At 39.1% G+C, this 25,462-nt stretch overlaps 4 protein-coding genes and 1 non-coding gene across 17 annotated transcripts; 4 read left to right on the top strand and 1 right to left on the bottom strand.

Moving 5' to 3' along the window:
• Nucleotides 1-84: 84 nt before the first annotated feature.
• LOC135170342 (uncharacterized) lies at nt 85-3,602 on the top strand. 2 transcript variants are annotated; one of them, XR_010300357.1, is made up of 3 exons: nt 85-2,874; nt 3,068-3,303; nt 3,466-3,602. XR_010300357.1 is itself a non-coding variant. In XM_064136080.1 (2 exons), the coding sequence occupies exons 1-2, from the start codon at nt 2,730-2,732 to the stop codon at nt 3,244-3,246; spliced, it is 324 nt and encodes a 107-aa protein (XP_063992150.1). In that variant the 5' UTR covers nt 85-2,729; the 3' UTR covers nt 3,247-3,370. The 2 variants fall into 2 exon arrangements, 1 of the variants encoding a protein (XP_063992150.1); XM_064136080.1 differs by lacking the exon at nt 3,466-3,602 and having other exon boundaries at nt 3,068-3,370.
• A 259-nt stretch (nt 3,603-3,861) lies between these two features.
• On the top strand, nt 3,862-9,592 carry LOC135170325 (coatomer subunit beta'). Its single transcript, XM_064136039.1, has 7 exons — nt 3,862-4,021; nt 4,541-4,892; nt 5,002-5,621; nt 5,764-6,352; nt 6,902-7,806; nt 8,343-8,609; nt 9,321-9,592. Exons 1-7 carry the CDS (start codon nt 4,019-4,021, stop codon nt 9,357-9,359), a joined length of 2,775 nt encoding a protein of 924 aa, XP_063992109.1. The 5' UTR covers nt 3,862-4,018; the 3' UTR covers nt 9,360-9,592.
• On the top strand, nt 6,708-6,780 carry Trnak-cuu (transfer RNA lysine (anticodon CUU)). The gene has a single exon. It is a non-coding gene; the product is annotated as a tRNA-Lys (tRNA).
• Nucleotides 9,593-13,166: 3,574 nt separating the features above from the next.
• Nucleotides 13,167-25,140, bottom strand: LOC135170332 (forkhead box protein E3-like). Of its 11 annotated transcripts, none has more exons than XM_064136053.1 (9): nt 25,003-25,140; nt 22,999-23,321; nt 21,556-21,670; nt 15,221-15,790; nt 14,702-14,906; nt 14,568-14,616; nt 14,343-14,418; nt 14,144-14,269; nt 13,167-13,887 (listed from the first exon to the last, which is right to left on the bottom strand). In XM_064136053.1, exons 2-9 carry the CDS (start codon nt 23,056-23,058, stop codon nt 13,724-13,726), a joined length of 1,365 nt encoding a protein of 454 aa, XP_063992123.1. In that variant the 5' UTR covers nt 23,059-23,321; nt 25,003-25,140; the 3' UTR covers nt 13,167-13,723. The 11 variants fall into 11 exon arrangements, with proteins under 11 accessions (XP_063992123.1, XP_063992122.1, XP_063992125.1 ...); XM_064136052.1 differs by having other exon boundaries at nt 24,996-25,135; XM_064136055.1 differs by having other exon boundaries at nt 14,144-14,260; nt 24,996-25,135.
• On the top strand, nt 23,625-25,204 carry LOC135170343 (uncharacterized). 2 transcript variants are annotated; one of them, XM_064136081.1, is made up of 2 exons: nt 23,625-23,900; nt 24,984-25,204. In XM_064136081.1, the coding sequence occupies exons 1-2, from the start codon at nt 23,801-23,803 to the stop codon at nt 25,202-25,204; spliced, it is 321 nt and encodes a 106-aa protein (XP_063992151.1). In that variant the 5' UTR covers nt 23,625-23,800. The 2 variants fall into 2 exon arrangements, 1 of the variants encoding a protein (XP_063992151.1); XR_010300358.1 differs by having other exon boundaries at nt 23,881-24,018; nt 24,984-25,116.
• The last annotated feature ends 258 nt before the right edge of the window (nt 25,205-25,462 follow it).

Below are 25,462 nucleotides of genomic sequence, written 5' to 3'. Positions count from 1 at the left end.
CCCGCTCCCGCAATTCTTTCATCCACTACTACTGAGATAAAATTATTCTTCAATTATCAATTCAATTACTAATCTTCGTCCAGTAATGCTTAGGGGAGGGTGAGGTGAAATGGACTCTCTTAAATCATCGACAGCGTGTGACCAAATTAAATCATTCGGACAAGTCAATTTTCATTTCAAAGTCGATATATAAATATCCCCGACTTAAAAATATTTCTTCCTTACATTTCCCTGAGTTTTATTAAATTTTTTTATGTTAAAAAAAATGCACGTCCATGTAAAGATGAGTTCAACCGAAATTGTCCACTAATCAGTTGAATTTACCTATGAAATGATTAATTAGTGCCTGTTAGGCAGATGAAAGGCTTCATAAAATCACAATTCATCCGTCAATCTAGCCCTCGTCCTTATTCCTCATGACTACAAACTAGAAAAAAAAATAGAAAACGAGAAAAAAATTAATCATAAAAAAACCACAAAAAAGTAAAAAAAAATGCCAAAAAATATTTTTTATTTTTCATACCCACTCGTAGTTGTAAATTATGAAATCGTTTAATACCCAATATGTACATTAACGGTATTCAAATATATATTTTTGACGCTTCTGAGTATAACATTTTAGACGCATGGACGTCGTAAATTGTTTATTGCGCTTCGTTACAATGTTCACCATAGAATGGAACGATAAATTAAAATATCATCACTTGTTGTGAGTGAAACGATAATTATTTTGCGGTGTACCAGGCCTATTCGATAACTAGGCTAACGTCTGGTTCATTTCGCCTCATGAAGATGATAGTCTATTCTACTGTCTATATTTATCATTTGAATTGCTGATTCAATGAAAATCACAACTACTTTTATGTGACGAAACGAAATAACATGACGTAATACTGTGATGGGTTGGAGATAATGTGTAAGAGTGATGAATCTTCCATCCCAAATTCACAAATAATGAGGATAATCACATGGAGTTTTATTCTTTAATTGAGAATTGAACGATCGTCATTAAAAAATATATCCAGAACTTGACTCTTACGTAATTGTTTTTCCCTCAAATTAAAATGATTGGAACTGTCTCTTACAAGTAATTTGACATCTGCCGTCACTTAATTCTTTTATTGATAAATACAGAAACTTTTCAAAGATAAAGTTAATACAGATTTCAATTCTCGATTAAAGAAAATTTCTCTCCACGTAATAAAAAAATTTGGGAATGCTACGAGGGTTCAACCCCAGCAAATCAATATATTCAATGTTGAGACTGGATTGCGAATGTACAAACTCCATTAATTACTATATTTTAATAATATTTAAAGCCCCCGAGAAGGGGTACCACCTTAAAATGTTAAAAAAAAACTGTATTGAAGTACTGGGAGATGCTAAAAGGGCCAAAATCACAGCTCGTGGAAAAAAGAAAATAAAACAATGACACATTGTCGTTGGATCACTTTCATCATCAGTTATGCATCGACAATAACTCAAGTCATTAAACTGAATAGAAAATAATCTGTCACATCGTCAGAAATTTTTCCACGACGTTTTCTCATTCCTCCCGAACGAATCGAATATTGTGATATGTTTGTACATCTATGCATACGATTGTTTTTCTAATTTAATCATTTAAATGGTCATCATCTCACTACGACTGGCATTAAGTAATAAGAGCATCTGACGGCGCTGGTACCAATGTCATATCTGTGTCACGATACACACTGATTGAATTTTTTTTTTACAAAATCCAGTGAATAAATAATTGAATAAAAAATTGCGATAATTGCGACTGCTGTTGCTGAGTGAAACGAAGGAATTTAACAGTCAAGACATTCTAAAATAGCTGAGTGCTGTGTAGATACAAAATTGTTCAAGACTTGTGGCACATGTTGATACAGGATTATGACATCTACGACTCGTTATGCAGATACTCTTAAGTACGATAAAATAAAACATCGTTGTTTAATATAATGAGCCGGAGTCAGGGAATAAACCCATTTCGGGGCAAATAAACCTGCATAAATTGAGGATATTGGATTTTTAAAGGAGAGAGTGGGGAATTATATTGTGACAGAAACAGTGAAACTACGTAAAGAGTAAAATGTAATGTCGATTTTATTTCAACTCACTGTCTCAACGGGGATGACTTTAATTAAGAAACGACACTTATGTGATAAGAGATTTGCGAAAAATCGCACAGCGTGAATAACTCAGTAAATATTACCAGAAAAAATTGGAGAGACTAGAGGTTTATCAAAATCAAAATGATTTACTACAAATTAAAGTTAAAAAATCGAAACGTTTGTTAGTGTCACAGCCCCAGTGGTAAAAAATGTTCGAATAATGCGAGAACATTCTCAACTGCCTTGAGATAAATCGAAATGTCGAATTTTCTAGTGATTGGTGCCAGTAGCCAGAGCAACTGTATTATCATTTCGATCCACGACATTATCACAATGAGAAACTCTAGAACTACAATAAAAAAAGATGATAAAGAGAATAAAATGATTTTGTATACTTGATAATGCACTTAGTCCTTCGGTCGGGGGAATTTTTTTTTCAGGTCGTTGTATTGATCAAATAAGGCTCCGAGAGGGCTCTTGTACTTCGAGTAAATTCTCCAGCCGCTGCAGGTATTAATAAGGAGGTTCGGGACTATGAGTACAGCAGTTAAGCCGGTGACACAAACCGCTATCGATCCCCGGGTCAGTACGAATTGTGCGGGATTGTGAGGAATGTCGACGGATCCTTCTGAGTCTCGTGGGAGCGAGAACACACCCTCACTGAGTAAGAGACCCGCGGAAAAACCACCCTTTAAATTGTGCTTTCCGAAGCCCCAGATGCCCGGGCGATCCGAGGTTCTGGTGTCTAAGGTCGATGGTATTGTTGGATAACGGTCAACTGCGCGCGAAAAAATTTTTTTGAAAAATTTTACGGAATCGGTGGATTATTAACGCACCAGGCTCGGCAAATGCAAATAATCCTGCGAAATGATCCGTCGAATTCGCTAAATAAATCAATGAAATTTTTTCGTACGTCTTTTCTGACGATCGCGACTGACCATTGAGGAAAGGTGTTCTTAAATTTGTAGCCAATTTTGTTACTCCAAAATTCTGGAACAAGGAGGCACTGCCGGAAGTTGAGGACGAGGTGGAGGATCGAGTGGCCGCGGCCGTGAAGGAGCGGATGGCACGGGAGAGACGGGGACCACGAGATGTCTATCGATTTCCGGTGTTGAGTAGTCAGAGGTGAGATGGTGAATCGTGAAGATCAATCTTCTCCAACAATAACAGGAACCGGACGTAACCGGTAGCGAATAAAATTTATTAATATTATAAAAAAAAACATTAAAATAATAAAATGAGAACTTTTTATGGATGATTGATCATTTTTTTTTTATTTACCAAAATGATGTGATAAAAATATCTGGACGACAAAATAAATAAATAAATTATCTGTACTAATCCGCAGCTATGGCTGGTGGTACGACGAAACGTTCGGGTCCACCGATCCTCGATTGAATTATCATAAACAAACGTCGGATATGGTGGAGACGAATCTAATGATCCAGTATGAAGACAAGAAATTGCGGGGACTGTGTCACTGATGAATTACCCAGTACCAAAGTCCCATGTCGCTACTTGCAGAGAGAAATAGAATGTCATTCAGTAATTTTAATAACCACTACACAATTTATTAATAAAAATATTTGCAGCGAAATATTTTATTAATTTATCCCAGTAATGAGTCATTAATTTAGCGGGTTCCTAGCGATTTGACATTGTCGGTAATCATTTTACCGATCGAGGCGGGTCCGTTTTGCCGTAATCATCCGCTTAAAAAACTTTGTCATTTCAAATTCCCCCGCCACATGCGCGCGCCTCGCCACTGTCTGAGAGCGGTCTCACCAGCCACGTCCTAACTTCATGGTGGCAGCGTCTTGTTTGGATCTGAAAAGCCGTATTTTGCACTAATTTACAGTAAGAATTAACAACAAATTGTAGACGCCAAAGGGAAACACAAAATGGTGAGTGAGATTTTCATAAAAAAGGGCTGAATCGATAATGAATTCGGAAATAATTACGGAAAATATAAACAAAGTGATCGTGTGGGTTAACTGTGATGACGTTCACAGGCGGAGCACACTGCACGTCAAAATTGCATCAACAATTAATATCTCATAATTAACCATAAAATCCTCTTCGTCTTTAACAATCAATGCCCCAGTCTCTTGAATCGAGAACAATTAAATTGCGATTGTTAACCCCAATTTCATAGGCTCTTCATTTCTGAGTTCTGTGCGGTGACGTTTCTATTTGCTCATATGTGACAATGGTAATAAATTAATTATGGTCAGGACAGGTCCATTTTTATCTTTAGTCCCTTAATTTTCCATCTCGTTCATTACATATTACAAATATTTAATTCCGATATTTTTTTTTAAATAGAAAACGATACAAAATGGTTTAAAGGTTAAAAAAATGTTTCATTGACTCGAAAATCGACTTTGAGGAACTTTAAGGAAAATTTCAACGATTTTCTCTAGCCTCTACGTTTGGACATAAAACGTAGACTGACTGCGAGGTCCGACCGAGTCAAGAGTGTCGATCTTCACCCAACGGAGCCATGGATGCTCTGCTCGTTGTACCAGGGCAATGTCAACATCTGGAACCACGAGAGCCAGACCCTGGTGAAGACCTTCGAGGTCTGCGACCTGCCAGTCAGAACAGCCAAGTTCGTACCCAGGAAGAACTGGGTGGTCACTGGCTCTGATGACATGCAAGTCCGCGTCTTTAATTACAATACCCTGGAGAGAGTGCACTCCTTCGAGGCCCATAGTGATTACGTCAGATGTATCGCGGTGCATCCCACACAGCCGTTCATACTCACCAGCAGTGGTGAGTGTCCTAGATCATCTTTATGCATCTCCTAATTTCTGCAGGATCGAGGAAAAAATTGTCTCCATTTTTTTACACTTTTTATCGCCTCCACTTCGTGTTCTTCCAGATGACATGCTGATAAAGCTCTGGAATTGGGAGAAATCCTGGCGAGGTCAGCAGGTCTTCGAGGGCCATACCCACTACGTAATGCAGATTGTCTTCAATCCAAAGGACAATAACACGTTTGCAAGTGCCTCCCTGGACAGAACCGTAAAAGTCTGGCAGTTGGGATCGTCGACGGCGAATTTTACCCTGGAGGGACACGAGAAGGGAGTTAACTGCGTGGACTACTACCACGGTGGTGACAAGCCCTATCTTATCTCCGGAGCTGATGACAGATACGTCAAGATCTGGGATTACCAGAACAAAACCTGTGTCCAGACCCTGGAGGGCCACACGCAGAATATTTCCGCTGTTTGTTTCCATCCTGAGCTGCCAATTGTTCTCACTGGGTCTGAGGATGGGACCGTGAGGATTTGGCACGCAGGGACGTACAGACTGGAGTCCTCGTTGAATTACGGCTTCGAAAGGGTTTGGACAATTGCGAGCATGAAGGGGTCTAATAACGTGGCCATTGGGTACGACGAGGGAAGTGTTATGATCAAGGTTGGAAGGGAGGAGCCTGCAGTGTCCATGGATTCGATGGGTGGGAAGATCGTATGGGCGAAGCACAGCGAAATTCAGCAGGTGAATATTTACAATAATTTTTGTTATTTTATTGCATTAATTTTCATAAAATTTGAATTTTTCCAGTTGAGATTTCTCTGTCGTATGTTTTTATGTCTTATTGCCACTGTCTTATCATTCATATCAATGTCTCTGGCTCCAGGTGAACCTGAAAGCCCTCGGGGAAGAATCACAAGACGGTGAACGCCTGCCACTGGCCGTGAAGGACATGGGCGCCTGCGAGATCTACCCCCAGACGATTCAGCACAACCCTAACGGCCGTTTCCTCGTAGTCTGCGGTGATGGTGAGTACATAATCTACACTTCCATGGCCCTCCGGAACAAGGCTTTCGGTCAGGCCCTGGAATTCGTCTGGGCGGCCGATTCCTCCCAGTACGCAGTTCGTGAGAGTTCCTCAGTCGTCAAGGTCTTCAAGAATTTCAAGGAGAAGAAGGTCCTGAAACCGGATTTCGGAGTGGACGGTATCTTCGGAGGATTTCTTCTAGGAGTCTCCTCGGTCTCAGGTCTTTCCTTCTTCGACTGGGACACGTTGAAACTCGTCAGGAGGATCGACATTCAACCGACCCACGTTTACTGGGCGGAGAATGCCTCTCTGATCGCCCTGGCGACTGCCGACCAATACTTCATCCTGAAATATCATGGGGATGTCGTCGCTAATGCTCCGGAGAATGCTGAGGATATCGAAGATGCCTTTGAGATGGTGGCAGATATGTCTGAGGTCGTGAAGACAGGTAAGAATCCTTAATTTTTTAGCGCATATCAAATTCAAATGAAAAATATCAGACCCATATTTTTTTTTTATAAAAAAAATTGATGAGTCATAAACGTGATTAAAAACGAAGTGAGTAAATCAATTTTTAATTAAAAAAATATATCTAATACTTCTGCAATTGTTGTATCCATAATAAATCAAACAACCCAATTGTTACATCAATGCGACCCGACAATTAACCATTGGAATCACTTAAAAAAATATTTCTCCAAATTTTATTTTTGTTTAGTTGAATATTGTAGAAATTCAACTATAAACTTTTACAAATACTGAATCTGTCATTCATAAACGGCTTTAAAGCCATTACCACCAATGCCCGGCTAGCTCAGTCGGTAGAGCATGAGACTCTTAATCTCAGGGTCGTGGGTTCGAGCCCCACGTTGGGCGATTTTTTTTTTTCATCGTAATACGTGGTGAATACCCCCAGTCGCGTTAAAATGTGTTTTACATAAAAAATGCATCTAATAAAAATAATAAAAAGACTTTGCATGTTTTCTCAATTGCGCAGGACTCTGGGTGGGCGACTGCTTCATCTACACCAACAGCGTTAACAGAATCAACTATTTTGTTGGAGGCGAAGTGGTGACAATATCCCACCTGGACAGGCCGATGTATCTCCTGGGCTACGTTCCCAGGGACAACAGACTGTACCTCTGTGACAAAGAGCTGGCAATCGTCTCTTACTCCCTCCTCCTCTCGGTCCTGGAGTATCAGACAGCGGTGATGAGGAAGGACTTCGTAACAGCTGATCGAGTCCTTCCAACTGTGCCCAAAGAGCACAGAACTCGGGTCGCTCACTTCCTGGAGAAACAGGGCTTTAAGAAACAGGCGCTCGATGTATCGACAGATCCTGAGCACAGATTTGAGCTGGCACTTGCCCTTGGAAATCTGGAGATTGCGCACAATCTGGCGAAGGAGGCAAACAGCCAGCAGAAGTGGAGGCAATTGGCCTCGCTGGCGACACAAAAGGGAAAGCTCACGCTCGCACAGGAGTGTCTTCATCAGGCACAGGACTTTGGGGGGCTATTGCTGCTGGCCACCAGCACTGGCAACGCAGGAATGATCGAGAAGCTGGGGGAGGCTGCTGACGATGGTGGGAAAAATAATATTTCATTCCTGTCGAGCTTCCTCCTAGGGGATGTTGACAAGTGTCTGGATATCCTGGTGAAGACCGACAGAATACCTGAGGCCGCATTCTTCGCCAGGGCTTACGCTCCCAGCAAGATCTCACATGTCGTGAAATTATGGAGGGAGAAACTGTCGACGGTCAGCGAAAAGGCCGGACAGAGTCTCGCTGATCCTGAACAGTACGAGAACCTCTTCCCCGGGTATAGGGAGTCACTCAAGGTCGAACAATTCCTGAGGGCCGAGGGGAAGAGGAGAATACCTGCTGCTGAGTTTTCTGCTGTCAAGGTAATTGAAGTTTCTTTTTTCATTTTGATTTGATCTTCGGAAAATTGTTTGGACGTGTTTTAATGTCTGAAATCTTTCCGCAAATGGTACGGGAAATGGACAAATTAATTGAGCAGTTATCCGCACCGCTCATTCTCTACAAATGTCCACAGTTTGATTTACGATCGTCGTATTACGCGGTTTAAGATTTGCTCGCGTTTATTATAGTGATTGGTTGACTATTAAACCTCAATATTTACGTTGCTCGAATCGTCGAGCCATGACTAATCAATTCCCCAGCGCTATCGGATCAATTCACATTCTCATGGGGTTTCTCATCATTAATTCCTACTTTTATGAGACGTAATAGCTCCATTCTCGGTAATATCCCCCGAAAGGTGCATATTTTTATTACGAGAAAAGGAACGAACTTTCCAGACGTCGAATTTGAAAATAAAACGAATCTTCTGTGGCTCAATAATTAGATATCAATGAGCCGATAAAAAATAATTAATTAATTAATAAACTAATAATTAGTCGTCAATGATTTTTCAAAGCCAAATATTGAGAGAAAACCTCTGGAGGAAATGCTGGCGACCGAGCAAGCCGGGGGACTCTACTCAGGTGACAGTCTGAGATCTGCAGAGGACGATCACGAGTCTGACAAATTAGTCAACAGATTACAAGGCCTCGGGCTTGGGAGACCTGAGCCCCTCGAGCCCCAGTCCCTGAACGCCCCTAAAACCAGTAAATCAAGGCCCCTCACCATCGACGACGACGATCTTGACCTGGACCTCGAGCTCGACGAAAATATCGATACAACTGTGAGTTGAAAAATCATGAGACCATTTTCCATCCACTGAATCGATGAAATGCATTAAGCAAAGTCAATTAGTGATTAACTTGTCCTCGTGCGGACCGTACGGGGTAACTCTAGACAGGCTATTGTATTACGAAAATAAACTGGGGCTACGTAGAACTTCCCCTCGTGCTGTACAAATTGAAATAAGGCACTATGAGCGGGAGGTTTTTTTCTCTCGTGGAGGCCTTCAGATTTATCTGGGCCCAGACTTTTATTTATCTTTTCCGTTTCTATACTTGTATTTATCATTAAATTCTCGGAGCGAAAAAGTATTGAAGAGATTTTTCTGAAATTCTTTTAGTGAAATAAAAAAAATCTTGAGAATAAAATATCTCAGAGTCAGGTATTGCGTCAGCTGCTCAATGACGGGGTTAATATGTTATGAAAAGAGGGCTGTAAACAAAATACACTGTGACCGGTAAACAACCCCCAAAGGGCATTTACAAAAGCACTCAAAGGGGTGATCGTAGTATTCCTGTTACGGTCCATTTGTATCGATTACGCTACTCACTGCTAATGATCTATATTTCATTCCATTTGCACTAATTAACGGGCTACCATCAACACAGGGTAGCAAGCTTCATTTTTCAATCATCACTTGATTTTTAAAATTCATTTAATTCTAATCGAGGGAAAATTTCGTGAAAAATTAAAATTAAAATTATGATTTCAGGATGTTAATCTGGACGATGATCTCCTGGCAGAAGATTAGAACGGATGAGGATAATAAAGTGGGTTTATTATATATTCGATCGCCAGCCATTCCCCGTCATTATTTTCCATCTGTTTGAGTATTAAAGTGATGAACTCATCAAAGGGAGACTTTTTTAATTGTTTGAATATTTTACATGATTTCAGACCACACGAAACATCAATAAAAATTAAATATATTGTTAATATAAATAAATATGGGCGTTGCAATGCCCGAATTTTCGTCAAAAAAATGTCTTCGTTACTCTTTTTTTTTTGAACAGTTACAGCAACCAATCATTTTGTTGTAATTATTTTTTATTTCTTATTTATTACTCGATGATTGTCCTACTCTTGGTGGTAACTGCCAACATGTTTATAAAACGAAGAAAAAACCTGTTTACGGTTTGTTTTTCCAAGTTGTGTCATCTGTAAATGATACTTGCAATATCTGACGTCTGGCTTTCATCAGGAGCTTTTCCCGTGCTTCCTTACCAGCTGCTGGAGTTGTTCACACGTTTGTTGCCGTTGGTATGCAATGCGACACCTTACACAGACCTATTTCCGGTAACAAATTACTTCCACAACTAAATAATTCATTTTATCCAAAAAATTAGCCCCTGAAAATTAACAAGGTAATTTCTGTGCTAAAAAAATCGCTGAGCTATCTTTTTCAACATATGTAAAAGACAATTATTTTATTTACTAATTTTTTAACATAAATTCCAGACGAAAGATGTTTCATCCATTTTTCCATTTAATCGAGGATACGATTTTTTTCTGCACAAGGAATTGCATTTATCCTTTGATTGAGATTTATTAAGCTCATCGCAAAAATAAATTTCAGTATTTTTGGATTATCATATTTTTTAAGCTTTTAAAATACCCGGACTATCACTCGTTTACATGTGTGAATCCACGGAGAGTTATTGAGCGAAGCCAGGAGTAATAGACCGCACAGTGGATACATAAATACATCCAGGAAAGTGGTGAATAAAAAGGAGAAAGGGCGAACGAGTAAGTGAAGAAGAAAATTTAAAAAAAAAATAGAAAAAGCTCACTCAGCAGTTTGAGATTTTGCTCTCTGGCACGTGTATGTTAATCATCGAACCTACGACTCGTTCTCCAACCGCGTTATGGAGAAGTTCAGAGTCCTGGAGAGCGCAGCGGTGAGTCACCACGATTCAAATGACTTTAGATCATCACTTTAGATCATACATTATTTTGACGAATTTCAGTAATTGAATACTCGAGTTGACATTTCCTTGAGCTAATTATGGACGCGAGGTTTGACGAATTAATTTGAGATTTGATATTTTTAAAAAATCGGTTATAGTTCCCTCCTCCTCCCTAATTTTTGAACGAGTCAACGAGCAAAAAAAATTATTTGTATCGGGAAGAAACAATGGGAATTGTTTTTTGTCCTGCGGTAGCTAAAAATCTTGGGTGGGAACGCCCTCAAGGGTTTAGAATGTCGGAATTAAATTCCGATAGTCATAAACTGAAGTGACAAAATTAAGGGAAAATAAGAGGAAGCGAATGTCTCTGGGGAGAATAAAAGCCGTAATGTTCGGTTCCCGTCCGCCTCCAAAAGACCAGAAATAGACCCGCTGACACTCGACTACAAATTGCCCGCGTCATTGCGCCCGACCCCAGGGCACAAAATGCACAATTCTCATCTCCTGGGGAGGGAGAAACAAAAAACCGGAGAGAGAAAAAAAAATTGATAGTTATGTGGAACGTTTAGAGTTTGAAAATCACAGGAGGACGTCATTAACTTAACGTGATTCCCGGTGACACTGTAAAATGGGGTAATACGACGACTAACGGATTGTCGAGCGTGTAAATGATCCCGGTGACGATGTTTCAGGAGGAGATAATTTATTATTTTTCTACGTTAATGTGTTACTTTGATGTTCTGCAACAGTTTGTGGTCTTTGGGTGTGTCACCACCGTTCAACTATTCTGTAAATCTCAATTTTGGTGGGAAGGATAAATACTGACGAATAGAATAGGTGTTAATGCCCAATAAAAACGTTCAAATGACTTAAATTTTGATAAATTATAATTAATATTCGTTACCTACAACTGCTTTCACGGAATAACCGAACAATGAGGGAAAATTAATTGTAATTTGTTACCAACTAATGTCGGAAATTTGATAAGAGGAATCTCCGTTTACTCTTCGTAAATTGTCGAGTCCTCATCCGGGGGAAAGTATCGTTATGACATCCCCAGGGACAGAAAAAAAAATAAGAGCGTTTTTCTCTAATCCTCATCTACACCCATACATTATAAAATATTCCTGACTTTTGTACGCGTTATTTAGCTCGGTCCCAGTTATTTATGTCCGATTTTATGTCCCGCGCGAGTCGGACCACAAGAGAAAATAAAAAAAAGGAAAAAAAAATCGGAGAACAGTGAATGCCCTGTATCCACGCGTCCACCGAGAGTCGATACTTGCAGGGGAATACCCGTGTCGTGTAGGTGGACTTCGGGTTTTATATTACTCCTCCAATATTTTTTTTCTGTTCATTAACTCATTAAAATCGGAAAAATTAAGGAATAGAGAGCAATGTTCTGATAATTTGATTAAAAATTTTTTTTTAATCATTTTATTTGACTAGATGTGAACACAATTCATGAAGTTACTTTATATGTAATGAAAAATGAAATGTTAATGTCTTCACGGGAAAAAATGCGATGAATAAAATAAAATTAAAAATTCGCGGACCACAAAAGCCAATAAATTCACTCGATTGAACCCATAAAAGCGAATTAACTGGATGGAAATACTAAAAAGCTCGAAAATAAAAGAGTTCTCATCAGATATCCGTCGACGCGAAAGTCCTCAGCTGTCCCACATCATTTAAACTCCTCTCCGGCATGTTTTACGCACTCTCCTCTCATTCACGTGACTTCGAGAGCCCGTGTTTCTAATTCTGTTCCCTATACTCCATCGTCTACGTGTTTTATCCCCCGAACCCGCGAGATTCGAAGAGAAAAATTCACGAGCGAAATTTTAAAAAATTTGATCAAGTGGAGTGAAAATGTCAGGTATTCAGTTCGATTTTACCGGGATATCTGGTGGATTTGAGAACCACTGGGGTGTGGGTGGAGCCGAGAGACCTCTCCACACCCCCTGGATCAACGCCGACCTGATCCTCTCCCTTCATTTACCCCCCTAATGGTCCAGGACTCCATCTCCACTCCACTTCATTCAACTCACCATTTTTTTCCCTTTACTGTGCACCCCTAATGCCCCTTTATGCTGATATTTTTTAAATAATTTTATTTTTATTTTTCACGCGTATTTCATTAACTGAAAAATTCATCCAAAAGTTGCATAAAATTCAAGCATTCATTCTCGCTCCACGTTGTTTATTGACAATTCATTGCTGAAAAAATAAACAGCAGTCAATGTGTACTCTGAAACGTTTCGTAATTACCGTACGATAAATCTCCGAATAATTTTATGACATCTGACATGAGAAATCAATCGTAAATTCTCATTTTTCAAACTGTAGTAAACAAAATTTCTGAATGCATTTTGTAATCTCGAGGTGATTTATGCGGGGGAATTAATCGCGTTATTTTTGTTTGACGGATTTCGCGGGGGAGACATGAGTTTGTTTTTGCCAATGACAATGCATCGATATAGATGAATTATAATTTTTCTGAATGAAAAACACTTTTAGCAGGACACCGCAGAGTGGTACCTTCGTCATCGACTAAATCTCATCTCAATATTTGTAAACCACCGGATCAAGAATTAGAACAATACAGAGAGGAACTAGATGAGCTTTTCAGCAAATTAGAAACCCCCAAGTCATGATAAATAAATGATATTTATTCCAACAGATTACACCGATATCTTATGACATTCTTACAGACTCAAGAGATTTCTCAAGAGATTTCTCTCCATTTATAATATCTTTAACCATGAATATAATGATGAATTCATAATATAAGAAAAAATACGAAAGAACTAGGAGATCTTCGAGCGGAAAAAAAAAGAAAAAAAAATCTAGATCAATACCTAAATCGTAAATTACACTAGTCTCAACAGATTGAAGAGAACTCAATTGTACCAAGTGAAGATACACATTTACATGGGCGTTGACATCACAATTTCTATAACTGCTCGCACTTCTGACATTTATTTTCTCCTAAGAATAATTTTTCCCACATGAGAATCAACTCAATTTAAAAACTTGCATGCCCTCTCTACCCTCCCTCCCTCGCTCCCATCATCATTTGGGAAAGTCTTTAGACGTATTGGACGTCTCGTCGAGGCGAGAGCATTAGCCGTCGGATGCCGGATGCGACGGTTTGTCAGAGGGACTTAATGAACTTTTGCAATGACTTTTTTCTTAATAGAGAGATTCACATGTAACATTTTGATCGAGCTTGAAAGTCAACGGTGGAAAAACCTGATGATGATACTGTGGATGACATTCCTGGACCCATTACGCTACCACCGACTCCTAGGGACCCCACGCCTGCTGAGGTCACTGTCGAAGTGCCGGGCTCTTCTTTGATAGGTACCACTGGTGATTAAATACACAATTGATTTTTAATTAATTGAAGATTTAAATGTTATGAGACTGCGAATGCTCGCTGCACGAGCCCTATTTGGATTTCCCGCCTCGAACACATTGACCAATGAGGAAAAAGTCTTACGCAGGAAGTTGGCAAAGGTCGCCATCTTAATTTATGTGCTGGTACTTTTTTGAATAGGATTTTGATTAGAAATCTCCAAATTGTCTAAAAATGTAGTCATTTTTTAAAAAACAAATCACTTACTGTCTCCCCAATATCCATCATGCCGTCTCGCACAGGCTCCAAAATTACTAGTAAAAGTTCCAGCCCCCATGCCACCTGGTGATCCAGAGCTGCCGCCTGAAACGTCAAGGTAATTGCCTTGAAACCCTTCAGTCAGTCGTTTCTCTCATATCCCAGATGAATATTATTTTGTTAATTAAATTGGTTATTCAATACTCACTCAAGGAATTGAATTGGCCATAACCATTCATCGTCGGTATTTGCATCGACTGCATCGGCTGCAGCTGGGGCTGAAGCTGTACAAAAATCGTGAATCCTTGATTAGGAAGATTAATATTGGGACTAAATAAAATCGATTAAAAAATAAACGATTTATCAATTCATCAATTCAATTCGGATTATTTCACTCAAAGCTCCATTAATCAATTAGAAAAAGAGCTCTTACCGCTTGGCAGTGGCTGTAGGACAGTTGGGGTTGCTGGAGACCCCATGTGCTGCAACAAAAACCATTATACAAAGTTATTTAATTTTGTAACCGAGTTGAAGGATTAAAAAAAATTTTATTTCTTATTTTTTCACCTTGTATCGTATCTTGTGTAGGCAGTGGGCGCATAAGAAGGTGGTGAGTGCCCAAATAGGTTCCTGGTTGCACCGAGATGCACATGAGATGCTGAATAGGGCTCGCCAAAAATTGATTTATGGTAAGACGCACTTCTGTACGGTCTCTTCATTCTCTTTCGCCGTCTGTAGTTACCGTTTTCGAACATATCGTCGTACTGGGGATCTTAACGCAAAAAATAATTATCAATAATCGATTCCCAATTACCGCAGCTACTCAAACAAAATTCAAAAGCTAACAGCCAGTTAAAAAATCGAGGGAGATCAGCAGCGAAGTCTTAGAGTAGTTTCTGAGCTACATCTCCAAATCTAAAAGAGATAGCGAAATGTTTGAGGGACATTAATTGTAGTTCTCAATGTTTACTACCAAAAAGGTCCTGATAAAAAATTTTTTATCTTGTTTAGGTCGCGAGATATTTAAGGAGAAAGGTCGATAGTCGAAATCTGCTTTCTCGGATTGTAAAATTTGAAGGGACTCACCGAGCGTCCAGAAGTTGCCTTTTCTCTCTCCTCCACCTTCCCTGGGCACCTTGACGAAGCACTCATTGAGCGATAAATTATGCCTAATCGAGTTCTGCCATCCCTTTTTATTTTTCTCGTAATAAGGAAACTTCGTTGTGATGTAGGAATAAATTTCACTGAGAGTAGCTCTTTTGTGTGGACTATGATTAATAGCCATGGCAATAAGAGCAACGTAACTAAACGGTGGCTTAACCGTTGTGGAAGACGCCTCGTTACCATTTGGAGTTATGTTCCCTGTTTCAGTTGTTGCCGTTGGTGTTGAGGATGCACTTGGTGTCGAGGAATTACTGTTCGTTGAGTTATGAAGTCCTGGGGGCGATGATCCCTTGTCCAGATGATGATGATGGTTGAGGTGAGTTGAAACAGATGAGTGGAGGGAAATTCCAGATCTGGGACTGTGATGATCGTGGTGATGATGGGTGGCTGACAGGTGGTGGGCTGTCAGGGATCTAGTGAAATTTACGTCAAGCTCCTTCGATGAAGACGTTGACATTATACTTGGCGTCATGTCTGATACGAAGTTGCTTACTAGAACAGATTAATCAGGAGCTCGTAGAACTTATGATGACCTCGTCATTTGTTGGTTCAGCATGATCAGTGATTGTTAACAAACAGAGGAATGCGATGAGAAAATATTTTTATTCAAAAAAAAAGCAATTAACTTGGCAGAGCAGTCGTTTCTTTTTTTTTAAATTCCTCGCTCTATTATTTTTGGATTTTATGTTCTTAAAAATCATTGGAATCCATCGGGACGTTCGGTAAATAGGAGCAAATAGTGGTAAATCGTTCAAATAAAATTCGAGGAACATTCAAACAATGAAAATCAATAGACGAGCGAGGGGACTCGCATTGGAAACTTCGAGGAAGTCAGTAACGCGACAGGAAACAATTGGAATGTTAAGAAGAAACACCCTGGAACCCGAAGCCCCCACGCATGCCTCAATGGTCCAAGTGTTTGCAATTGTAAATATATAAATGGCTCATATAAAAAACGAGAGGACACTGACCAAACAAGAAACCGATTAATTAATTATAAATTATAAATGCGTAGTATTGCCTCTTCCCTGAGTCGCCCTGGGATTCCCCCGTGTCATCAGGGTGATGGAAAAATTAATGAATGAAAATTAGCAACAGCAATTCTCCCATTTTCCAATATTTTTATTTTCAGGACTTTACGAATCGAGAGCCCATAAATTCACTGATTTAACGAACGGGTTGAGCATGGGTGGTGGCACGAAATGATAAACAAATATGGTTATTTTAGTAACAGTCCTTCGTGGCACGCGGCTTCAGAGTCACGTACAGTTGGACAGAAAATCGAGCCTTGTTGAGACTCTCCATATTTCTGTACCAATACTCAAGGGGAAATGTATCTTGAACGTGCTTCACTCACCGTATTTACGGTGACTCCAATTTTAGGTGAACATTCGATACCTCAATTTCTCTTTTATTTCCACAAAATTTCAGCTTTACGTATTCGATGGTAGAAAAAATTTACGAGAGTTGTGGGGTAAAAGGAGGGGCTGATAATAAATTTTATTTATTTTTTTAGAGTTCAGGGGAGAAATTATCCCTTGGACTGTCCCACTTCGTCCCCAGTTAGTCCTCTCCTGTCGACGGTCAGAAAGTCACCCCCGGAAGTCAGGAAAAAAGTGCAAAGTAAAAGAAGAAGTGAGAGGGAACCTCTTTCGTTACATTTAACAAGAAGAAATCAAGTTGATAAGAAAAAACTACTAACGATTTACTCCGAGGACTCTACTACATTCTCAAGTGTTTTGAAAACACGGATAAGCAGTGGAACTCACTCACTGTCATAACATACCTCCCGTGTTTTGATGAAAAATCACTGGGTGACTTCGCGAGCTTCCGCACAATTTTCTGTTCCTCATCCGCAACAGGGGAAAAAAATATTCGGAGGAAAGTCCAGAGGAAAATAACAATTGTATCGATACCGAGAGGATGAGCAGGGGTCGGGTCGAAGGTCAACAGTGATCAGTCTGGAAAAACTGTTCGACATGCATTCCTGAAATGCTGCGGCTTCAACAATCAGAATCATGGTATTCCGCCCCGATAAGCGAAATACAACACCGGCGTGATGTCACGACGAGGTTCAGGGAGTCGAGTCAGGAGCCGACGATGAAAATTGAGGTAAAGAAAAAAATTATTGTAATTTTTACTGTTTGAACAATTCAAGAATAACGCGAAGAAATTATTTCGATGAATTAATTTTTAATTAACTCAATTGTCCGTTGAGATGACCGTCACATTGAATTATCCGGAAAGTTCTGCCGAATTACGACTTATGAACTGACCTTTGCAATGAATTGATAACAGGAGAATATTGAAAAATAGAATGTTCTGCGCATTTCCAACGATTTCCTCTAATGTCACTCCATAAAAAAATCATTTGATAATTAACAGTCGGGAGTTAATTCCAATAACGAGAAAAATGTTCAATATTTCCATTATTTTATATTTTTTAGATTAAACAGCCAAAAATAATACCGAATCGTCCGGAAACTCGGTCAAGCAATAACCGACGGAATTCCCCGAACAAAAAAAGCTCAAATTCAATGAAATTAAATTCTATTTTTTTTATTCTCCTAACACGACTGACCCAATTACTCATCACTAAAATATAATCACCCCAAAACATTCGCCGTCACCGTTTCAAATGTTCAAACACACTCAACCAAAGAACACGACAAAGTGTCACATATCGCCTCCAATTGCAGTCAGGTGTGTTGCGCATAAGATTTGCGTCTTATCACGAATTGTACTCACTCGGGACACGTACACGACTGCTTAAACTACCCAATGAGGCATTGGAGTTAATCAGATGTAGCTCATGTAGCCGACGAGTAAAATAAGAAACTTTTTAAAAAATCTCTCCCCCTCGATCCCAGGGTTTTTCGCTTCTCTCAGCGCAGGGGCACGTGCGACTTGATATAATTAGCCGATTTGCCCAGGGGTAGGAAACTTGACCTCTAGCCCTTTCATCAATTACAGTTCATTTTTTTCCAATTAATTTAACGAGAGAATTAATATAGAACAATGAAGATAATACAAAACCATTGAGTACTTTAAATCCATAAAAAATTAATCATAATTAGTGCTTGTAATTAATGACAAATCATCAGCGACTTCACTCCCGCTGGTTTGAACATGACTTTGGTCACACTTTGCAGGCCCAGTGCCTCGGAGACAGATCTCCAGTCCTCGGAGGGTAAAAAAAAATCACCAGCAAAGACAAAGGAGAGAACACGGGGGTGTTTTGTTAGACTCAATGGCCGTGGGCCCCCCTCGTAGTAATCCGACCCCGGCCAACGGCCACCGACGCAAGAAATACACGTAGAATTCGTAGAACACTAATACATTAACACAACTCACTCAAACCTCATAATTCTCCCGATTATTTCACTCTCTCCACTCACTTTTTACGACATTTTTTTGTTCTTTTCACATAACACCCTAAATCTCCATTTTCAAAATACGCTGAACAATATGTCTCGTTACATAAAATTATGGGAAATTTGTTTATTTACATTTTGAATTATTAATTGGGCAGTAAAATTTCGGTGAATTTGATACGTTCGGTAATGTAAATGATATGAAAAATGGTGAGTTAGTGAGAAGTTTGTTAGACTGGGGGAACAGGGGTCATCATATTTAGTATGATAACTCACTTTTACGATTTTTTTTATCGATAATTCTTATCACAAAGTTGAGAAAATCCCACATTACAGAAAATCGAAATTTTTCAATCGCTCGAAGAATTTATTTACCAATCTATCCCACTCTGAGGAAACTTTGCGCCTCCGTGTTATCCTTTTGCATATATTTCATTAACAATTGCATTTTGGTTAATTTATCTACTTCTCAAATAGCTCAATCTCGCATACAGTTCACTCACTCTAATTGAATCTTATCATGCTTACAAAAACAATATTTGAGTTTGCAAAATATTGACAATTGATACTTTGTAGTTGATTTAATTAAAAAATATGTCTTAATGAGAATTCGCGTGATACGACGGGGGCTCGTCCTGTCCCTCCACAATTTGTTATCAAGAAACTCCGATAAGAAATTACCAAAAAGAGGGAGAGATTCAGCTGAACGATATTCACTGCATAAACAAATACAATTTCCAGTTGAGATTCGGCAATCGTTCATTAAAGTAAATCTCTGATGAGGACGTAACAACAGTCATACGTAATAGTATCAGTGATAAGGCGCTCTCTACAGCCCCGGTTATCGCCGTCGAGTGATTGATCCAAAACCATGCCCTTGTTTACTACGAAAACTATAAATACAGCGGCTGTAGGAATGATTAAATACACGACCCGATTTTTAAATAAATAAACAAAGTCAGGAGCTAAGATTTTTCGGCTAAAAAATCAGAACAAACGACCACTCCGTTGAAAGTCTAATTTTATGATGGGAAATGTTGTTACGCGTGGGGAAAGCCATTTTCCCACGAGTCTGGAATTTTTTAATGATAATAGTACTGATTAAATTATTTCTATAATGGAAATTTCTGACAGAAAAACTCGTAAGATTGCGCAGGAAATTTTCTTATCTAAGAAAAAGTCCCTCGATAATTTCTTTTCGAGTCAGATAACTCCCAAAGACTATAATATTTCAAATTAACGATTTTATTGCGCTGAAACTTGAATATCTATATTGATTGGACTTCTCTTGATAAGGCAAATCCGAATTGCATTTTCATTTCAAATGCGAGAGGGGTTTAATCGACTTTTTGGGACTCTAATCAGCCCCTGAATTTTTTGACATATGTGACACTGGACTCAATATCATTATTCATTTCAATTCCCCGCCTCGAACACGTTGACCAATGAGGACGAAGTCTTACGTATGAAGTTGGCCGATGTCAAATAAAATTGTCTTTTCAAAAATCAGCTTATCATTCCGAAAATCCCAGGAAAATTACCGCGAAAATCTGTCACTTAATGAGACCAAAAAAACGGCGCTTGGGAATGAGTTTCCCTGGAGAAAAACCAATTCTCCACCGGAGGAAATACACCTTTTTTTCTGTTCCCCACGCGTGCCTTTTTTGAGTGTCCCGACAACTTTTCAAGTGGAAACAACACTTCAGTTGAGTTATCGGATCACAGGCGGTAGTCACACAAGGCCAAGAGGGCCACGATAATTTAGAAAACCAGGGATTTAGTGTCATTACCCCTTTGGGGTTGAAGTGAATCTAAAAAAAAGTCTTGGAAAAAAGAAAATAGAAATTAGGAAGTGACAGAGAGGGGGAGAGTAGGCGGTGGAATTTAAGTTGAACTTTTTTTTTTTTATTCGTAGCAAGGAATGAAGATGTTGGCTAATCTTGGAGGAGCTTTGCTCTCCTTTGATATACGATGGCACACTGCGCCATGCATTTGGGAATTTTCGGCTTGTGGGAATGAAAATTTCGCGGACATGAGGAGAATTAGAAGGAGTAGTCAACAGCTGGTGCATCTCGAGCTTTTTATCGTGTCGTAAATGCCTGAAGACCACTTGCATTAGGTGTTTTAAGGTCAGTTGAGTGGATTGTTTGAGAGTGCGCCGTAAATTTAAAATTTCGAAGAAAATACTCCCGAATTTTTCAAAAATTTCCTTTTTCAACAAAGTTGTCACTCCCTCCCTCACCTAAATTTTAATCTCAACAGTTGAAAACCGATTGATACTGTCAAATTACCTCTTAATGAGATTTTAAATTAATTGATATAATAATGAGGAAATTTCCCTTGAAATCCGAAAAAAAAATTGAAAAATTCACTGCACCAGAAAAAAGAACATTATTTTTCATTCGGTGGAGCACGTGAGGCAAGTTAATCATCACCTGATAATATTCCTATCGCACTGCGTATTAATATGACATTTCCTCTCACATTACACATCGCGCTGTGACGATCCATCAAATCCTTGCATACTCCTTCGTCTTTATCTCCTTCACATACTCTAGATTAAACAAAAATGATGTATAGGTGGGAGTAATGCGAGAAGTAACGCGCGAATGAACGTCTTATCGTTCTTTTAATTGTTTCCGACTGAGCGATAACAAGAACAGAGGGGGAAAGTCGAGACTGCTAAAAGTATCGGACTGATTTTTTTTTTTTCTGAAGGAGAGGATGGACCTCCCGATGAAGAAACTCTAGACGACCGCTGACAGCTGTTTATCATCGGAGGAAGTTTTAATCGGAATGAGTTAAAAAAAATTCCGTCAAAAAGACAGTTCTGTCGCACAAAGTTCTTCATTTAATAATTATATTCATGATTTATGAACTTACCTTGATGGAGTGATGAGTTTGGCGAGAGTTGGAAGGGCTCTTGCTTTATTTTTAAGGAATGGGAAGAGTCCTGCATGCCACCGAGGGCGGAACTCCCTATTCCCTGTTGCATATCCTGAAAAAAGACAAATTATCGGTTAATGGCAAGAAATATTTCGGAAAATTATAAAAACCCGATATATTTACTACTATTCAAGACAGTCAATCAATCAATCAATTAAAGAATCCTCACGCGTCCTCTTCGTTCAATCAATTCCCCCTTGACTGTCAGTAAAACCATAATATTAATATTTTAAGATTCAATATTCTAATATCTGAATATCTTTTATTAAGAGGTAAAAGTCAGTTGGCAATAAACAAATAGCCTTGTAAATTAACCGACCCAAAAGTGAAAAGTGGGTGAAGTATCTCCAAATTTTGGCTGCAGTTGTCTCGCAATGTTTGAAGTGCCGTCGTGGCTAGCTTACAAACACCAGTCCCTTGTTGTGACATGGCATTATACCGAGCCAAACTTATGACTGAGCTGGGCTGAGTTCGAGCCCCCCTGAAACGTTAATTTGCGATTCCAAAGCGAAACCGTCACCCAAAAAATTCCTCCGCTCCCGCAATTCGAAATGACGCATTCCATCGCTCCCCATCGACCCCAAATCCCCCAAACTCATTCGAAAAAAAAATCTTTTTAGAGATTTTTAACTGAAAACCTGGCGTACGACACAACCACTTTCATCGTGATTTTTTCATGATTTTTTTTTTCTCGAAAATGCTAAGTCGACGAAGATCTATAGCTGGGGAGTCGTTGCACTACCGCAGAAGTGCATCAACCCGTCGACACTGAGAAACGATAGCAGGAGAAGCTTTTAATGTACATGAAGATGGCCAACAGCTAACGAGCCCACAGTGACTGGTCAAACGATCTGTGAAACTAGTAAATTAAATTGTCGTTTGAGGAAAATTTCGAGTTGATTAATTCCTCCCTGGGTTATATTAAATATTAATCGATAAAAAGAATCGTTTATCCAATAATCAAACGCGAAGAATATTATTTAATGAGATAATCTGAGCCCATTTTATATTATTAATTGTTCAATATTTATAATTACCGACGGACTGCACTCAAGATCACGTCTAACGAGACCATTTTCTGGAGCGATATTCACTGTCACAGTTAGCAATTAATTCCCAAAATCATAATTACAATTTACTTGATATCGATTAACTTCTCAAGCTCGTAATACAGTAACGTCTCGAACTATTCGACCTTGGGATTCTCATCGATCGGTATAGTGTCAAGTGATAACCCATATCCCATTCATTCACGTCTTATGCTAATGGCAACTCGAATGATTTCGCTTCAGTATCGCTGGACGATATTTGCGCAATAGCGATCGCATTAGTCATTTTTAGTCAAAGATCAATAATAGGGAAGTTATGAGATTAACTTACCCCTGTTACTGCCAGCGAATGGGACACCATTCTCCCTCGATTGGGAGTTAACAGACTCATAAAGATAACTGCAACTGCATTTACACTATTTTTTGGGGATTTATCGATCCAAATTGACTGTCTTTGGAATCCACCACTGGTTTCACTCACACAATTTTCAACTGATTAATTTAATGATTAAGTTAATATTTTGTATTATTGGATTATTCGATTGTTTCACTTTTTATGAACTTATTTATCATCAATGATGCATCGAATAAAGATGATCTCAATGTCACATCTTTAATTATCATTAATTCATCCGGATGTTCTGCTGCCACCACCTGTCACATAAAATCGTAATTTTTCATTAGAAAACAATCAACCATTCCATACAATTGTTCACAAAATCATTAGCATCATTAGTAACACCGTAAATATGTCACCAAAATTATGTAATCATAATTAATTGAATTATTTACTGCCCCTTCGTTATGAAACGAAAATCAAAGTGCGATTGCAGCAGAAAAATTATTGTTTTCTTTGTGGTGAATAAACAAATTCCGCAATAAAAAAAATTATTGTATAAATAAAAATCAAGGGACATGTCTTCTTCATGGGCGACGATGACAGTGACACACGCTCAATTTTCCTCACTCATTCCCACCCCAACTACGTGATACTATAATAAAACGTTGAAGTTAAAGACCAAGAAGAAATAAATGAAAAGCCAGCGACAGCTGAACACTTATAGTTTCAGTGGAGCGTTTAGCGCCACATATACCCGGTCTTGTATCTTCATGTCTCTTCGGTGTTTTCCCTCATGGGAGTCATTCGACGCTTCCGCCGGCTACCGATACATGACAACAACCAGACATCACCAGAAATGTCACACCGATGGATGGGGATATCCTGTCTGTCTGGTATCAATAAATTATCGATTTTAAATCACTAATTTTTACCGGATTATCGAAGTTGTGACATCACATGGGCACTTTTGTGGGTCACGTTGACCCGATTTTGGGGGTCGTAAATTCAGTGGTAAATACCGTCTCCCAGGACAGCGACGTTTTTCAACCGATTTCTCGACTCACGGGCTCTCCATCAAAGGGGATTATTGTTCAATTTAATATTTCCATAAATTTAGCCGTTAATAATTGACAATTTACAATTTGAAGTTTCCTCAACACTTTTCGGTGAGACAATGATTTTAATGAGATTAAACATTAATTAAAATCACAGGGATTGCTGCGTTACTTGAAATTATTGTGCAATAATTTTTGCCAGTAGAGAAAGGGAGAATATTTGATTAAAAAATTTTTTTTCCATTGTTAATTGATTTTTTGTCAAGACATTTATCAACCCTTTCTCACAACTCAAAGATTAATCTCTTGGATCGTTCAGAAGGTGAGAAAATTTGTTACTGACAGAATTTCGGTTAGAAAAATGATGGATTGGTCCGAAGTTTATAATTTTTAAATTTACCATCTGTCAATTTAATTCCAAACCCCTCAAGAAAAAAATTGAACACAGTAGGGTTATCTCCTATCATGTTTTGTTCCGAAAGCGGTGAATTTTTCCGCTCCTCCATCCACTTCAGAAAAAAAAAATCTCTTTAAAAAAAGGCTATTAATCGCTGATTTTTCAATTTGATCGGCCCATTAAATCCCACTCACGCCTCCCGCTGTCTTCTCATTAATTCCGATAATGATGTTTACACAATAATTTGCATGTTATCACTGGCCGCGGTGAGATACGTAAAATCGTTAAATGTTTACTAAGCTTTTACCCACGATTTCACATTAATTGTGGAAAGATAGAGACAAAGTTTGTAAACTTCATCCGTTTGTTTAACTCTGATTTGTCTCTATCTCCACAACAAATGATTTATTACCCTCCCCCGCCCACACCCCTCAGCCATTTTCCCCAATTCTTCACCCACTGAGTCGAGATGAATCGAGGGAATCCAGTGAAATATTAATTTATCAATTTATTTATTTATTTAGTTAGTCGCGTACTTGTCACCTGGGAGCAAGAGCTGATAATCGATTGTGGCACCCGGGGGGATGGACTTTTAACTCCTGGAGGTAGTAAATCGTCGAATTCTTGTTGTCATCCGTTGTTGGCACAACACTGGGGAACACTTGAAGGGCACAACCGACGGATCGGTATTCCGGGGACTTTTGACAACAACGCGACACGAGAGACCGACCAGGAACGATACTGACTGGCAAGTGAGCCCCAGCCCCGGCTGTAACGCGTCATCAGCGACCACCGGGTGCTTTGGTGGAGACGTGTGTAGGCGGGGTCTAACGTGAGATTCGATCGGTTAAACGCCCTCCAGCGTCGACGATACGGGGAACCCATTGTTATTTATTATTCTTCAGGGTTTTAAAGGTATCCAAGTGTTTTGACTATTTTTTTACGCCGAATGGAAGCATTTTAATCGGTCAAATTTGGGCTTTTCATTTTTCAAATTCACTGT

This window comes from Diachasmimorpha longicaudata, chromosome 16 (genome assembly GCF_034640455.1).
Source record: "Diachasmimorpha longicaudata isolate KC_UGA_2023 chromosome 16, iyDiaLong2, whole genome shotgun sequence".
In the NCBI taxonomy this organism is placed as follows: domain Eukaryota; kingdom Metazoa; phylum Arthropoda; class Insecta; order Hymenoptera; family Braconidae; genus Diachasmimorpha; species Diachasmimorpha longicaudata.
This window is presented reverse-complemented; position numbering and strand designations above follow the sequence as displayed.

Excerpts from the sequence above, each read along its gene's own strand:
- LOC135170332 (XM_064136053.1), bottom strand. The coding sequence starts at position 23,058 with ATGAGTCTGTTAACTCCCAATCGAGGGAGAATGGTGTCCCATTCGCTG. Across the intron at positions 14,419-14,567 it reads CCTACAGCCACTGCCAAGCG|CTTCAGCCCCAGCTGCAGCC; the intron begins GTAAGAGCTCTT and ends ATTTTTGTACAG. Across the intron at positions 14,270-14,342 it reads TGGCCAATTCAATTCCTTGA|GGTTTCAAGGCAATTACCTT; the intron begins GTGAGTATTGAA and ends GACTGACTGAAG.
- LOC135170343 (XM_064136081.1), top strand. The coding sequence starts at position 23,801 with ATGGGAGTCATTCGACGCTTCCGCCGGCTACCGATACATGACAACAAC. Across the intron at positions 23,901-24,983 it reads GGGGATATCCTGTCTGTCTG|TTAGTCGCGTACTTGTCACC; the intron begins GTATCAATAAAT and ends TTATTTATTTAG.
- LOC135170342 (XM_064136080.1), top strand. The coding sequence starts at position 2,730 with ATGTCGACGGATCCTTCTGAGTCTCGTGGGAGCGAGAACACACCCTCA. Across the intron at positions 2,875-3,067 it reads TCTGGTGTCTAAGGTCGATG|GTGTTCTTAAATTTGTAGCC; the intron begins GTATTGTTGGAT and ends CATTGAGGAAAG.
- LOC135170325 (XM_064136039.1), top strand. Across the intron at positions 6,353-6,901 it reads GTCTGAGGTCGTGAAGACAG|GACTCTGGGTGGGCGACTGC; the intron begins GTAAGAATCCTT and ends TCAATTGCGCAG. Across the intron at positions 7,807-8,342 it reads CTGAGTTTTCTGCTGTCAAG|CCAAATATTGAGAGAAAACC; the intron begins GTAATTGAAGTT and ends GATTTTTCAAAG.